The following is a 16,962-nucleotide window of genomic DNA, read 5'->3' as shown; positions in this document are numbered from 1 at the left end:
CTCTGTCAGCAGTCCACTCCGCCAGCAGTCCAATCTGTCAGCAGTCCACTCTGTCAGCAGTCCACTCTGTCAGCAGTCCAATCTGTCAGCAGTCTACTCCGTCAGCAGTCCACCCCTTCAGCAGTCCACTCCGTCAGCAGTCCACTCTGTCAGCAGTCCACTCCGTCAGCAGTCCAATCTGTCAGCAGTCCACTCCGTCAGCAGTCCAATCCGTCAGCAGTCCACTCTGTCAGCAGTCCAATCTGTCAGCAGTCCAATCTGTCAGCAGTCCAATCTGTCAGCAGTCCACCCCGTCAGCAGTCTACTCCGTCAGCAGTCCACTGTGTTGTAGGGTACTCACCGGTGCATTGTGCTGTTTCATCATGGTTTCTGGATGTCCCTCGGCCAACAGTCGGCCATTCCTCATCAGACCCACCTGGAGAGATAGAAAACAGCAGGGTTATTTACAATGGAGTTGAGGAAGGAGGCGAGGAGAGAGGATGTGAGGAATCAAGGAAAGATTAAGAAAGAGCCTTAGTCATGAATGTTCCTGTAGGACAGGTCTTAGTGTGACAGGAGAGATATCTGCTCATGGTATAATTATATCAGTCTATAGTCTCCAAGGTGGCATAGCAGTTCAGACGTCTTTTGTCCTCGTCTTGTCGTGTCCTGTATATATATATATTTACAACTTTTTCACATACATTTTATTTTTATTTTCCATCAACTCATCTTCAAAACACTCTCCTGCAACCCGCCTCACCAATGTATATTTATAAAAAAGTATTATTTACCTCAGATCTGTAATCCTCCAAGAAGCTAGCCAGAAACTCCAAGAAGCTAGCCTGAAACTAGCCAGAAGCTAATCCAGAAGCTAGTTCAGAAGCTAGTTAGCTCCTTTACTGGCAAATCGTTTTGTGGTCATCAGCTATCCTTTAGCTCGAAAATCTATCGCCAGTTCTGTACGGCGCAGCGCGGCTCGGAACGGAACATACCGGACCAATTTTTCTCTCCATGTCCCTGGACATTCATACCCGGATCTCACAGCTAGCTAGCTGCTATCCGTGTGACCATCGGAGCTAGCAAGCTCCGTCAATCACTCCTGAGTTCCATCAATCACACCTGGGCTGCAGTCACCTATCCGGACCCGTTTTACTGCCTTCGCGGAGCCCCACCGGGCCTTCACAACTGGACTGCCGACGTTATCTACCCGAAGGAGTTATTCGGCCGGCTCCTCCGTCGCGACGTTACCTGAACGCCCATCTGCGGCCTGCTAACCGTTAGCTGTCTTACCGGCTGCTATCTGAATAGACAATCGGACAATTTTTTTATTATTATTTTTTTTTAATTATTTTTAAAATTATTATTATTATATTTTCTTCTTGGGCCTCTATAACTATATCTATTGTTTTTATTTTTGTTGTTGTTGTGTGATTTGGATTAATCCCCTCTACCACACGGAACCCCACTAATCTACTGACGGAACGTAAGGGGTGGCTAACAGACCTCCATCCTATGCTAGCTTGCTACCGATGCCCTGGCTAGCTGTCTAAATCACCAACCAACCTCTCCACTCACCGGACCCTTTTGATCACTCGACTAAGCATGCCTATCCTTAATGTCAATATGTCTTGTCCATTTCTGTTCTGGTTAGTGTTTATTGGCTTATTTCACTGTAGAGCCTCTAGTCCTGCTCACTATACCTTATCCAACCTATTAGTTCCACCACCCACACATGCAATGACATCTCCTGGTTTCAACGATGTTTCTAGAGACAATATCTCTCTCTTCATCACTCAATACCTAGGTTTACCTCCACTGTATTCACATCCTGCCATACATTTGTCTGTACATTATACCTTGATGCTATTTTATCGCCCCCAGAAACCTCCTTTTACTCTATGTTCCAGACGTTCTAGACGACCAATTCTCATAGCTTTTAGCCGTACCCTTATTCTACTCCTCCTATGTTCCTCTGGCGATGTAGAGGTGAATCCAGGCCCTGCAGTGCCTAGCTCCACTCCTATTCCCCAGGCGCTCTCTTTTGACGACTTCTGTAACCGTAATAGCCTTGGTTTCATGCATGTTAACATTAGAAGCCTCCTCCCTAAGTTTGTTCTATTCACTGCTTTAGCACACTCTGCCAACCCGGATGTTCTAGCTGTGTCTGAATCCTGGCTTAGGAAGACCACCAAAAATTCTGAAGTTTTAATTCCAAACTACAACATTTTCAGACAAGATAGAACTGCCAAAGGGGGCGGTGTTGCAATCTACTGCAAAGATAGCCTGCAGAGTTCTGTCCTACTATCCAGGTCTGTACCCAAACAATTTGAACTTCTACTTTTAAAAATCCACCTCTCTAAAAACAAGTCTCTCACCGTTGCCGCCTGCTATAGACCACCCTCTGCCCCCAGCTGTGCTCTGGACACCATATGTGAACTGATTGCCCCCCATCTATCTTCAGAGTTCGTGCTGCTAGGCGACCTAAACTGGAACATGCTTAACACCCCAGCCATCCTACAATCTAAACTTGATGCCCTCAATCTCACACAAATAATCAATGAACCTACCAGGTACCTCCCCAAAACCTTAAACACGGGCACCCTCATAGATATCATCCTAACCAACTTCCCCTCTAAATACACCTCTGCTGTCTTCAACCAAGATCTCAGCGATCACTGCCTCATTGCCTGCATCCGTAATGGGTCAGCGGTCAAACGACCTCCACTCATCACTGTAAAACGCTCCCTGAAACACTTCTGCGAGCAGGCCTTTCTAATCGACCTGGCCGGGGTATCCTGGAAGGATATTGATCTCATCCCGTCAGTAGAGGATGCCTGGATATTTTTTAAAAATGCCTTCCTAACCATCTTAAATAAACATGCCCCATTCAAGAAATTTAGAACCAGGAACAGATATAGCCCTTGGTTCTCCCCAGACCTGACTGCCCTTAACCAACACAAAAACATCCTATGGCGTTCTGCATTAGCATCGAACAGCCCCCGTGATATGCAGCTGTTCAGGGAAGCTAGAAATCATTATACACAGGCAGTTAGAAAAGCCAAGGCTAGCTTTTTCAAGCAGAAATTTGCTTCCTGCAACACTAACTCAAAAAAGTTCTGGGACACTGTAAAGTCCATGGAGAATAAGAACACCTCCTCCCAGCTGCCCACTGCACTGAAGATAGGAAACACTGTCACCACTGATAAATCCACCATAATTGAGAATTTCAATAAGCATTTTTCTACGGCTGGCCATGCTTTCCACCTGGCTACTCCTACCCCGGACAACAGCACTGCACCCCCAACAGCAACTCGCCCAAGCCTTCCCCATTTCTCCTTCTCCCAAATCCATTCAGCTGATGTTCTGAAAGAGCTGCAAAATCTGGACCCCTACAAATCAGCCGGGCTAGACAATCTGGACCCTTTCTTTCTAAAATTATCTGCCGAAATTGTTGCCACCCCTATTACTAGCCTGTTCAACCTCTCTTTCGTGTCGTCTGAGATTCCCAAAGATTGGAAAGCAGCTGCGGTCATCCCCCTCTTCAAAGGGGGGGACACTCTTGACCCAAACTGCTACAGACCTATATCTATCCTACCGTGCCTTTCTAAGGTCTTCGAAAGCCAAGTCAACAAACAGATTACCGACCATTTCGAATCTCACCATACCTTCTCTGCTATGCAATCTGGTTTCAGAGCTGGTCATGGGTGCACCTCAGCCACGCTCAAGGTCCTAAACGATATCTTAACCGCCATCGATAAGAAACATTACTGTGCAGCCGTATTCATTGATCTGGCCAAGGCTTTCGACTCTGTCAATCACCATATCCTCATCGGCAGACTCGACAGCCTTGGTTTCTCAAATGATTGCCTCGCCTGGTTCACCAACTACTTCTCTGATAGAGTTCAGTGTGTCAAGTCGGAGGGTCTGCTGTCCGGACCTCTGGCAGTCTCTATGGGGGTGCCACAGGGTTCAATTCTTGGACCGACTCTCTTCTCTGTATACATCAATGAGGTCGCTCTTGCTGCTGGTGAGTCCCTGATCCACCTCTACGCAGACGACACCATTCTGTATACTTCCGGCCCTTCTTTGGACACTGTGTTAACAACCCTCCAGGCAAGCTTCAATGCCATACAACTCTCCTTCCGTGGCCTCCAATTGCTCTTAAATACAAGTAAAACTAAATGCATGCTCTTCAACCGATCGCTACCTGCACCTACCCGCCTGTCCAACATCACTACTCTGGACGGCTCTGACTTAGAATACGTGGACAACTACAAATACTTAGGTGTCTGGTTAGACTGTAAACTCTCCTTCCAGACCCATATCAAACATCTCCAATCCAAAGTTAAATCTAGAATTGGCTTCCTATTTCGCAACAAAGCATCCTTCACTCATGCTGCCAAACATACCCTTGTAAAACTGACCATCCTACCAATCCTCGACTTTGGCGATGTCATTTACAAAATAGCCTCCAATACCCTACTCAACAAATTGGATGCAGTCTATCACAGTGCAATCCGTTTTATCACCAAAGCCCCATATACTACCCACCATTGCGACCTGTACGCTCTCGTTGGCTGGCCCTCGCTTCATACTCGTCGCCAAACCCACTGGCTCCATGTCATCTACAAGACCCTGCTAGGTAAAGTCCCCCCTTATCTCAGCTCGCTGGTCACCATAGCATCTCCCACCTGTAGCACACGCTCCAGCAGGTATATCTCTCTAGTCACCCCCAAGACCAATTCTTTCTTTGGCCGCCTCTCCTTCCAGTTCTCTGCTGCCAATGACTGGAACGAACTACAAAAATCTCTGAAACTGGAAACACTTATCTCCCTCACTAGCTTTAAGCACCAACTGTCAGAGCAGCTCACAGATTACTGCACCTGTACATAGCCCACCTAAAATTTAGCCCAAACAACTACCTCTTTCCCAACTGTATTTAATTTTTATTTATTTATTTATTTTGCTCCTTTGCACCCCATTATTTTTTTATTTCTACTTTGCACATTCTTCCATTGCAAAACTACCATTCCAGTATTTTACTTGCTATATTGTATTTACTTTGCCATCATGGCCTTTTTTTGCCTTTACCTCCCTTCTCACCTCATTTGCTCACATTGTATATAGACTTGTTTATACTGCATTATTGACTGTATGTTTGTTTTTACTCCATGTGTAACTCTGTGTCGTTTTATCTGTCGAACTGCTTTGCTTTATCTTGGCCAGGTCGCAATTGTAAATGAGAACTTGTTCTCAACTTGCCTACCTGGTTAAATAAAGGTAAAATAAAAAAAATAAATAAATAAATCACTAACGTCAGGTGGTGAAGGCTCAGGCCCAGTCATCATGTCACCTATGTCCTTGTTGGTTTTATCTGTCTGTGAACACTGGAGCCTTGTAGCTACTGAGGGAGGGGCCTGATTCAGTAGTTGGAATCATACAAATATTGTGAAAAAGTCACCACATTGGGTGATACATAACTTTCTCACTGTAACCTGATTAAAGAAATGATTCAAATAGTGGCTAGAGATTAGCTATCCTCTATCAATCTTCCATCACCTTCCAGTTGTATATCTCCCTTAAACGTGTCTCTCCTGTTAAACTGTCTGTTTTTCCAAATCACCTTTCACCTCATTTATGAAGAAGTTGTCTGTTGATTGTCTTAGCTGGAGATGACCTTGTAGCTGGAGATGACCTTGTAGTGGTTGCTGCCAACACACTGACTCAACTCCAGCCACTTTAATAATGGAAATTGATGGGAAATGATGTAAAATATATCACTAGCCATTTTAAACAATGCTACCTAATATAATGTTTACATACCCTACATTAACTATGCCACTTTGTTTACATACTCATCTCATATGTATATACTGCACTCAATACCATCTACTGTATCTTGCCTAAGCCGCTCTGTACCATCACTCATTCATATATCCTTATGTACATATTCTTTATCCCCTTACACTTGTGTGTATAAGACAGTAGTTTTGGAATTGTTAGTTAGATTACTCGTTGGTTATTACTGCATTGTCGGAACTAGAAGCACAAGCATTTCTCTACACTTGCATTAACATCTGCTAACCATGTATGTGACAAATAAAATTTGATTTGATTTGATTTAGCTGGAGATGACCTTGTAGCTGGAGATGACCTTGTAGCTGGAGATGACCTTGTAGCTGGAGATGACCTTGTAGCTGGAGATGACCTTGTAGCTGGAGATGACCTTGTAGCTAGAGATGACCTTGTAGCTAGAGATGACCTTGTACCTGGAGATGACCTTGTAGCTGGAGATGACCTTGTAGCTGGAGATGACCTTGTAGCTGGAGATGACCTTGTAGCTGGAGATGACCTTGTAGCTGGAGATGACCTTGTTTCTCAGCTCTCTGAACAGATTTCTGTCCAGATGTTTTTTGTGGTTTCTTCCTTTCTATTAAACCCTGATTTGACCAGTCTGTCATTTAACCAAGGCTATTCTTTCTCTTACATGTTATTGTCTTAGTATAGTTTTCTTTTTAAGTTAGTGAGCGTTCTTGTTACCTCACAAGTATTTAAAACTCTGTTGGAACTCTGTTTTGTAAGCGTTCTTGCAATCACGGTTAAATTACAATCTGATCTCAGTTATCAATAGTTTGATTATTCTCTCCAGCTTATTAGAAAGCATTAGGTCTAAATAGGTATTTGTTGATGTTGTTATCTGCATTGGGCCATTGACAAACTGATGACCAACAAGATGTTTATAATGAAGCCATGAGTTCTTATGGATGAATATAACACAGAGGTAGAACTGTAGACTAGAACACAGAGGTAGAACTGTAGAGTAGAACACAGAGGTAGAACTGTAGAGTAGAACACAGAGGTAGAACTGTAGACTAGAACACAGAGGTAGAACTGTAGAGTAGAACACAGAGGTAGAACTGTAGAGTAGAACACAGAGGTAGAACTGTAGAGTAGAACACAGAGGTAGAACTGTAGAACACACTTTGTGGTGATAGAATGTGCCCTAAATACAGTTTGAATACATTACACAGGTGGTACAAGGAACCTCGGTGTCCCAAATGGCACCCTATTCCCTATATAGTGCACTACTTTTAACCTGAGCCCTAAGGGTCCTGGTAGAAAGTAGTGCACTATAATAATAATAATAATGATATGGTGCCATTTGGAACATAGAGAGTCTTATCAGTGTGTTTCCATCAGATCTGTGTTGAGTGTGAGAAGCTAAATGCAGAATACAGTACTATGCACTTCACACTACTTTCACTTCTGCCTTAGTGGTTCAGCAGGACAATGGAACTGGCTAAAATAGAGAAGTGAGAACTGATCCATCTCTCTGGATAACAACATCTGCTAAATTACTCAGATGTAAATGTCTGTCTCATGGTAATAGGTCAGCGGGGATGGAATACAGTAGGCAGAAGTTGTCTAAATGTCTGTCTCGTGGTAATAGGTCAGAGGGGATGGAATACAGTAGGCAGAAGTTGTCTAAATGTCTGTCTCGTGGTAATAGGTCAGAGGGAATACAGTAGGCAGAAGTTGTCTAAATGTCTGTCTTGTGGTAATAGGTCAGAGGGGATGGAATACAGTAGGCAGAAGTTGTCTAAATGTCTGTCTCGTGGTAATAGGTCAGAGGGGATGGAATACAGTAGGCAGAAGTTGTCTAAATGTCTGTCTCGTGGTAATAGGTCAGAAGGGATGGAATACAGTAGGCAGAAGTTGTCTAAATGTCTGTCTCGTGGTAATAGGTCAGAGGGAATACAGTAGGCAGAAGTTGTCTAAATGTCTGTCTCGTGGTAATAGGTCAGAGGGGATGGAATACAGTAGGCAGAAGTTGTCTAAATGTCTGTCTCGTGGTAATAGGTCAGAGGGAATACAGTAGGCAGAAGTTGTCTAAATGTCTGTCTCGTGGTAATAGGTCAGAGGGAATACAGTAGGCAGAAGTTGTCTAAATGTCTGTCTCGTGGTAATAGGTCAGAGGGAATACAGTAGGCAGAAGTTGTCTAAATGTCTGTCTCGTGGTAATAGGTCAGAGGGGATGGAATACAGTAGGCAGAAGTTGTCTAAATGTCTGTCTCGTGGTAATAGGTCAGAGGGAATACAGTAGGCAGAAGTTGTCTAAATGTCTGTCTCGTGGTAATAGGTCAGAGGGGATGGAATACAGTAGGCAGAAGTTGTCTAAATGTCTGTCTCGTGGTAATAGGTCAGAGGGGATGGAATACAGTAGGCAGAAGTTGTCTAAATGTCTGTCTCGTGGTAATAGGTCAGAGGGAATACAGTAGGCAGAAGTTGTCTAAATGTCTGTCTTGTGGTAATAGGTCAGAGGGGATGGAATACAGTAGGCAGAAGTTGTCTAAATGTCTGTCTCGTGGTAATAGGTCAGAGGGGATGGAATACAGTAGGCAGAAGTTGTCTAAATGTCTGTCTCGTGGTAATAGGTCAGAGGGGATGGAATACAGTAGGCAGAAGTTGTCTAAATGTCTGTCTCGTGGTAATAGGTCAGAGGGAATACAGTAGGCAGAAGTTGTCTAAATGTCTGTCTCGTGGTAATAGGTCAGAGGGGATGGAATACAGTAGGCAGAAGTTGTCTAAATGTCTGTCTCGTGGTAATAGGTCAGAGGGAATGGAATACAGTAGGCAGAAGTTGTCTAAATGTCTGTCTCGTGGTAATAGGTCAGAGGGAATACAGTAGGCAGAAGTTGTCTAAATGTCTGTCTCGTGGTAATAGGTCAGAGGGAATACAGTAGGCAGAAGTTGTCTAAATGTCTGTCTCGTGGTAATAGGTCAGAGGGGATGGAATACAGTAGGCAGAAGTTGTCTAAATGTCTGTCTCGTGGTAATAGGTCAGAGGGAATACAGTAGGCAGAAGTTGTCTAAATGTCTGTCTCGTGGTAATAGGTCAGAGGGGATGGAATACAGTAGACAGAAGTTGTCTAAATGTCTGTCTCGTGGTAATAGGTCAGAGGGGATGGAATACAGTAGGCAGAAGTTGTCTAAATGTCTGTCTCGTGGTAATAGGTCAGAGGGGATGGAATACAGTAGGCAGAAGTTGTCTAAATGTCTGTCTCGTGGTAATAGGTCAGAGGGGATGGAATACAGTAGGCAGAAGTTGTCTAAATGTCTGTCTCGTGGTAATAGGTCAGAGGGGATGGAATACAGTAGGCAGAAGTTGTCTAAATGTCTGTCTCGTGGTAATAGGTCAGAGGGAATACAGTAGGCAGAAGTTGTCTAAATGTCTGTCTCGTGGTAATAGGTCAGAGGGAATACAGTAGGCAGAAGTTGTCTAAATGTCTGTCTCGTGGTAATAGGTCAGAGGGGATGGAATACAGTAGGCAGAAGTTGTCTAAATGTCTGTCTCGTGGTAATAGGTCAGAGGGAATACAGTAGGCAGAAGTTGTCTAAATGTCTGTCTCGTGGTAATAGGTCAGAGGGAATACAGTAGGCAGAAGTTGTCTAAATGTCTGTCTCGTGGTAATAGGTCAGAGGGAATACAGTAGGCAGAAGTTGTCTAAATGTCTGTCTCGTGGTAATAGGTCAGAGGGGATGGAATACAGTAGGCAGAAGTTGTCTAAATGTCTGTCTCGTGGTAATAGGTCAGAGGGGATGGAATACAGTAGGCAGAAGTTGTCTAAATGTCTGTCTCGTGGTAATAGGTCAGAGGGGATGGAATACAGTAGGCAGAAGTTGTCTAAATGTCTGTCTCGTGGTAATAGGTCAGAGGGGATGTAATACAGTAGGCAGAAGTTGTCTAAATGTCTGTCTCGTGGTAATAGGTCAGAGGGGATGGAATACAGTAGGCAGAAGTTGTCTAAATGTCTGTCTCGTGGTAATAAGTCAGAGGGGATGGAATACAGTAGGCAGAAGTTGTCTAAATGTCTGTCTCGTGGTAATAGGTCAGAGGGAATACAGTAGGCAGAAGTTGTCTAAATGTCTGTCTTGTGGTAATAGGTCAGAGGGGATGGAATACAGTAGGCAGAAGTTGTCTAAATGTCTGTCTCGTGGTAATAGGTCAGAGGGGATAGAATACAGTAGGAAGAAGTTGTCTAAATGTCTGTCTCGTGGTAATAGGTCAGAGGGGATGGAATACAGTAGGCAGAAGTTGTCTAAATGTCTGTCTCGTGGTAATAGGTCAGAGGGGATGGAATACAGTAGGCAGAAGTTGTCTAAATGTCTGTCTCGTGGTAATAGGTCAGAGGGAATACAGTAGGCAGAAGTTGTCTAAATGTCTGTCTCGTGGTAATAGGTCAGAGGGGATGGAATACAGTAGGCAGAAGTTGTCTAAATGTCTGTCTCGTGGTAATAGGTCAGAGGGAATACAGTAGGCAGAAGTTGTCTAAATGTCTGTCTCGTGGTAATAGGTCAGAGGGGATGGAATACAGTAGGCAGAAGTTGTCTAAATGTCTGTCTCGTGGTAATAGGTCAGAGGGGATGGAATACAGTAGGCAGAAGTTGTCTAAATGTCTGTCTCGTGGTAATAGGTCAGAGGGAATACAGTAGGCAGAAGTTGTCTAAATGTCTGTCTCGTGGTAATAGGTCAGAGGGGATGGAATACAGTAGGCAGAAGTTGTCTAAATGTCTGTCTCGTGGTAATAGGTCAGAGGGAATACAGTAGGCAGAAGTTGTCTAAATGTCTGTCTCGTGGTAATAGGTCAGAGGGGATGGAATACAGTAGGCAGAAGTTGTCTAAATGTCTGTCTCGTGGTAATAGGTCAGAGGGAATACAGTAGGCAGAAGTTGTCTAAATGTCTGTCTCGTGGTAATAGGTCAGAGGGGATGGAATACAGTAGGCAGAAGTTGTCTAAATGTCTGTCTCGTGGTAATAGGTCAGAGGGAATACAGTAGGCAGAAGTTGTCTAAATGTCTGTCTCGTGGTAATAGGTCAGAGGGGATGGAATACAGTAGGCAGAAGTTGTCTAAATGTCTGTCTCGTGGTAATAGGTCAGAGGGGATGGAATACAGTAGGCAGAAGTTGTCTAAATGTCTGTCTCGTGGTAATAGGTCAGAGGGAATACAGTAGGCAGAAGTTGTCTAAATGTCTGTCTCGTGGTAATAGGTCAGAGGGGATGGAATACAGTAGGCAGAAGTTGTCTAAATGTCTGTCTCGTGGTAATAGGTCAGAGGGGATGGAATACAGTAGGCAGAAGTTGTCTAAATGTCTGTCTCGTGGTAATAGGTCAGAGGGAATACAGTAGGCAGAAGTTGTCTAAATGTCTGTCTCGTGGTAATAGGTCAGAGGGAATGGAATACAGTAGGCAGAAGTTGTCTAAATGTCTGTCTCGTGGTAATAGGTCAGAGGGAATACAGTAGGCAGAAGTTGTCTAAATGTCTGTCTCGTGGTAATAGGTCAGAGGGAATACAGTAGGCAGAAGTTGTCTAAATGTCTGTCTCGTGGTAATAGGTCAGAGGGAATACAGTAGGCAGAAGTTGTCTAAATGTCTGTCTCGTGGTAATAGGTCAGAGGGAATACAGTAGGCAGAAGTTGTCTAAATGTCTGTCTCGTGGTAATAGGTCAGAGGGGATGGAATACAGTAGGCAGAAGTTGTCTAAATGTCTGTCTCGTGGTAATAGGTCAGAGGGGATGGAATACAGTAGGCAGAAGTTGTCTAAATGTCTGTCTCGTGGTAATAGGTCAGAGGGGATGGAATACAGTAGGCAGAAGTTGTCTAAATGTCTGTCTCGTGGTAATAGGTCAGAGGGAATGGAATACAGTAGGCAGAAGTTGTCTAAATGTCTATCTCGTGGTAATAGGTCAGAGGGGATGGAATACAGTAGGCAGAAGTTGTCTAAATGTCTGTCTCATGGTAATAGGTCAGAGGGGATGGAATACAGTAGGCAGAAGTTGTCTAAATGTCTGTCTCATGGTAATAGGTCAGAGGGGATGGAATACAGTAGGCAGAAGTTGTCTAAATGTCTGTCTCGTGGTAATAGGTCAGAGGGAATACAGTAGGCAGAAGTTGTCTAAATGTCTGTCTCGTGGTAATAGGTCAGAGGGAATGGAATACAGTAGGCAGAAGTTACCACTAACCACTGATACCTCACACACAGGGTCAGATATGTTCCAACCCTATATTGATACAGCTCTATGGGGGCTAAATGTAATCTGATCTTAGATCTGTATTATAAAGGACATCTATTGCGTGTACCAAAAGGCACCCTATTCCCTATTTAGTGCACTACTTTTGACCAGGGCTCATTGAGGCAAATAACCAGATATACTGTGAAGACTTTCTCCTTTGGTTTTCTGTACATATTCACATCAGTTATTTACAGACAATCTACTGTATATTCTTACTGTATGCTTTTTTCCACCTGCTTATGAATCTGCTCATGAAATCTGTGTATGAAATCTGCTCATGAATTTGCTCATGAAATCTGTTCACGAAATCTGTTCATGAATCTGCTCATGAATCTGTTCATGAAATCTGTTCACGAAATCTATTCACGAAATCTATTCATGAATCTGCTCATGAATCTGTTCATGAAATCTATTCACGAAATATGTTCATGAATCTGCTCATGAATTTGTTCATGAATCTGTTAAGAATACAATATGAGCAAGCATATGGATCTTAAACAACCAGTTTGCTCAAATGAAGCTCTAAGCAGATATGAACAAATAAGGCATGTAAATACTGTAGTATTCAGTACTGTAGTTCATGGTTCATGTGGTACAGGACCAAAACATACCCTCAGTACAGTAGTTCATGGTTCATGTGGTACAGGACCAAAACATCCCCTCAGTACTGTAGTTCATGGTTCATGTGGTACAGGACCAAAACATCCCCTCAGTACTGTAGTTCATGGGGTACAGGACCAAAACATCCCTCAGTACTGTAGTTCATGTGGTACAGGACCAAAACATCCCTCAGTACAGTAGTTCATGTGGTACAGGACCAAAACATCCCCTCAGTACTGTAGTTCATGTGGTACAGGACCAAAACATCCCTCAGTACTGTAGTTCATGTGGTACAGGACCAAAACATCCCTCAGTACTGTAGTTCATGTGGTACAGGACCAAAACATCCCTCAGTACTGTAGTTCATGTGGTACAGGACCAAAACACCCCTCAGTACTGTAGTTCATGTGGTACAGGACCAATATATCCCCTCAGTACTGTAGTTCATGGTTCATGTGGTACAGGACCAAAACATCCCCTCAGTACTGTAGTTCATAGTTCATGTGGTACAGGACCAAAACATCCCTCAGTACTGTAGTTCTCAGTACTGTGGATTTACAGAGCAGTAGCTCCTAGGCATTAGACTTTGAACCAGCCAGGATAGGGAATGAACACTACTAGTCTGATGGAGAACATGGTGAGGGCCATACAACTGGAATAGTGTATACAACTGGAATAGTGTATACAACTGGAATAGTGTATATTACTGGAATAGTGTATACAACTGGAATAGTGTATACAACTGGAATAGTGTATACACCTGGAATAGTGTATATAACTGGAATAGTGTATACAACTGGAATAGTGTATACAACTGGAATAGTGGAATAGTGTATATAACTGGAATAGTGTATATAACTGGAATAGTGTATACAACTGGAATAGTGTATACAACTGGAATAGTGTATACAACTGGAATAGTGTATACAACTGGAATAGTGTATACAACTGGAATAGTGTATATAACTGGAATAAAACTGGAATAGTGTATACAACTGGAATAGTGTATACAACTGGAATAGTGTATATTACTGGAATAGTGTATACAACTGGAATAGTGTATACAACTGGAATAGTGTATACACCTGGAATAGTGTATATAACTGGAATAGTGTATACAACTGGAATAGTGTATACAACTGGAATAGTGTATACAACTGGAATAGTGTATATAACTGGAATAAAACTGGAATAGTGTATACAACTGGAATAGTGTATACAACTGGAATAGTGTATATTACTGGAATAGTGTATACAACTGGAATAGTGTATACAACTGGAATAGTGTATACAACTGGAATAGTGTATATAACTGGAATAGTGTATACAACTGGAATAGTGTATACAACTGGAATAGTGTATATTACTGGAATAGTGTATACAACTGGAATAGTGTATACAACTGGAATAGTGTATATAACTGGAATAAAACTGGAATAGTGTATACAACTGGAATAGTGTATACAACTGGAATAGTGTATACAACTGGAATAGTGTATACAACTGGAATAGTGTATATTACTGGAATAGTGTATACAACTGGAATAGTGTATATAACTGGAATAAAACTGGAATAGTGTATATAACTGGAATAGTGTATACAACTGGAATAGTGTGTTCTGATTGAAGACAACCAGACCATTGACGCTGTGACACACACGCAGACCCATAGTGCACCTCTCCCCCCTTTCTAAAACGGTAAAACACAGAAGAACTACAGGAACTACCAAAGGACCCATTGTTTCTCAGCAGAGGGGACCTCATAATTGCCTGCTCATAAAGTATTTGAGGAGGGACGGTCAGTTAAGCTCTGTCTGTTTCCCATCTCCTCTTATGGCAACAGATAAACAAGGCACAGCGTTCACAGAGGAGCATTTGACAAAAGGACTGTGTGTGACAGATTGAGTGTCTTACCACATTGGCTTGCCTGGCCTCCTCGATGTAGTGTCTATCAGTAGGTAGTTATCATGTATATAGACTGTATCTTACCACATTGGCTTGCCTGGCCTCCTCGATGTAGTGTCTATCAGTAGGTAGTTCTCATGTATATAGACTGTATCTTACCACGTTGGCTTGCCTGGCCTCCTCGATGTAGTGAGTGGTGATGACGACTGATACTTTTCCAGTTTTCACAATCTCTACTAGATGCTGCCAGATCCTACAGGGACACATGACACAACTCAGTTTAAGGGCAACATCCTATGGTCCCAAATGGCACCATATTCTCTATAAAGGGCACTACTTACCAGAGCTCTATGAGCCCTGGTAGTGCACTATAAAGGGCACTACTTACCAGAGCTCTATGAGCCCTGGTAGTGCACTATAAAGGGAATAGGGTGCCATTTTACACACAGCCTTAACCTTATGACCTGCCTGGGATTACCCTGACTGGACTGATTTGGCTGGGCTTTGTAACAGAGCACTGGTACCATTACACAATCAGATTATACACCCAGATATTTCCAACAGGATTTATACAGTCATTCTGAATGCGAGACAAAATGGATTCTGTAATGAGGGGCAGAGAGTGTGTTTGACAGGTTCAGACTGTTGGAGACAGAGTGTTGTTCATAAACTACTCTGTTATCTTCAGACTGTATATGACATTCATTATATTGGATGTAAAAGGGGGAAATGTGAAGCAGGTGAATTGTTGTAGAAGGTTTTGTATGTATATATATGTGTGTGTGTGTGTGTGTGTGTGTGTGTGTGCGTGCGTGCGTGTGTGTGTTCAGTACATACTTGGCTCTCAGCACAGGGTCCACCCCGACTGTGGGTTCATCCAGAATCAATAACTGGGGGTTTTGAAGTAAGGCTGCTCCTAGAGACACCCTCCGTTTCTGCCCTCCGCTGTAAACACACACACACACACACACACACACACACACACACACACACACACACACACACACACACACACACACACACACACACACACACACACACACAATGTTACATAAAACACCTGATATATCTGATCCATCCAGCTGCATTTGTTTGACATCACACTCACTGGTTTCTCAGTGTAGTAGGTGTGTTAGCAGGGCTGGTAAGGCAGCAGAGAAACTGCAACATTAACCTTGTGAGGTACAAGAGGGATGTTTATTGTACTACAGGGCAGTACTGGGTCCTTGTGAGGTACAATAGGGATGTTTCTTGTACTACAGGGCAGTACTGGGTCCTTGTGAGGTACAATAGGGATGTTTCTTGTACTACAGGGCAGTACTGGGTCCTTGTGAGGTATAAGGGGGATGTTTATTGTACTACAGGGCAGTACTGGGTCCTTGTGAGGTACAATAGGGATGTTTCTTGTACTACAGGGCAGTACTGGGTCCTTGTGAGGTATAAGGGGGATGTGTATTGTACTACAGGGCAGTACTGGGTCCTTGTGAGGTACAATAGGGATGTTTATTGTACTACAGGGCAGTACTGGGTCCTTGTGAGGCACAAGAGGGATGTTTATTGTACTACAGGGCAGTACTGGGTCCTTGTGAGGTATAAGGGGGATGTGTATTGTACTACAGGGCAGTACTGGGTCCTTGTGAGGTATAAGGGGGATGTGTATTGTACTACAGGGCAGTACTGGGTCCTTGTGAGGTACAATAGGGATGTTTCTTGTACTACAGGGCAGTACTGGGTCCTTGTGAGGTATAAGGGGGATGTGTATTGTACTACAGGGCAGTACTGGGTCCTTGTGAGGTATAAGGGGGATGTGTATTGTACTACAGGGCAGTACTGGGTCCTTGTGAGGTAGGGGGGATGTTTATTGTACTACAGGGCAGTACTGCGTCCTTGTGAGGTACAATAGGGATGTTTCTTGTACTACAGGGCAGTACTGGGTCCTTGTGAGGTATAAGGGGGATGTGTATTGTACTACAGGGCAGTACTGGGTCCTTGTTAGGTATAAGGGGAATGTGTATTGTACTACAGGGCAGTACTGGGTCCTTGTGAGGTATAAGGGGGATGTGTATTGTACTACAGGGCAGTACTGGGTCCTTGTGAGGTATAAGGGGGATGTTTCTTGTACTACAGGGCAGTACTGGGTCCTTGTGAGGTATAAGGGGATGTTTATTGTACTACAGGGCAGTACTGGGTCCTTGTGAGGTAGGGGGGATGTTTATTGTACTACAGGGCAGTACTGGGTCCTTGTGAGGTATAAGGGGGATGTTTATTGTACTACAGGGCAGTACTGGATCCTTGTGAGGTAGGGGGGATGCTGAGAGCTGGGGGCCACACCAGTGCTTTCACAGGTTCAAGGGCCAATTACACTACTATGACATAATTGGTGAGTTAGTTAAGACACATTT

At 43.5% G+C, this 16,962-nt stretch overlaps 1 protein-coding gene across 5 annotated transcripts in view; it reads right to left on the bottom strand.

Moving 5' to 3' along the window:
* Positions 1–16,962, bottom strand: part of LOC109877486 (ABC transporter G family member 20-like) — a 63,662-nt gene that overhangs the window by 29,364 nt on the left and 17,336 nt on the right. For all 5 annotated transcript variants that reach the window (XM_031813037.1, XM_031813036.1, XM_031813038.1 and 2 more), the window contains 3 exons: positions 15,398–15,505; positions 14,720–14,813; positions 341–415 (listed from right to left, as the gene is read on the bottom strand). In XM_031813037.1, the coding sequence (XP_031668897.1) occupies positions 341–415; positions 14,720–14,813; positions 15,398–15,505 (277 nt within the window). The remainder of the gene's footprint in view (positions 1–340; positions 416–14,719; positions 14,814–15,397; positions 15,506–16,962) is intronic.

This window comes from Oncorhynchus kisutch, unplaced genomic scaffold, assembly GCF_002021735.2.
Source record: "Oncorhynchus kisutch isolate 150728-3 unplaced genomic scaffold, Okis_V2 Okis04b-Okis11a_hom, whole genome shotgun sequence".
NCBI classification, from domain to species: domain Eukaryota; kingdom Metazoa; phylum Chordata; class Actinopteri; order Salmoniformes; family Salmonidae; genus Oncorhynchus; species Oncorhynchus kisutch.
Note: the sequence above shows the minus strand (reverse complement) of the source record. Positions and strands in the feature narration are given on the sequence as shown.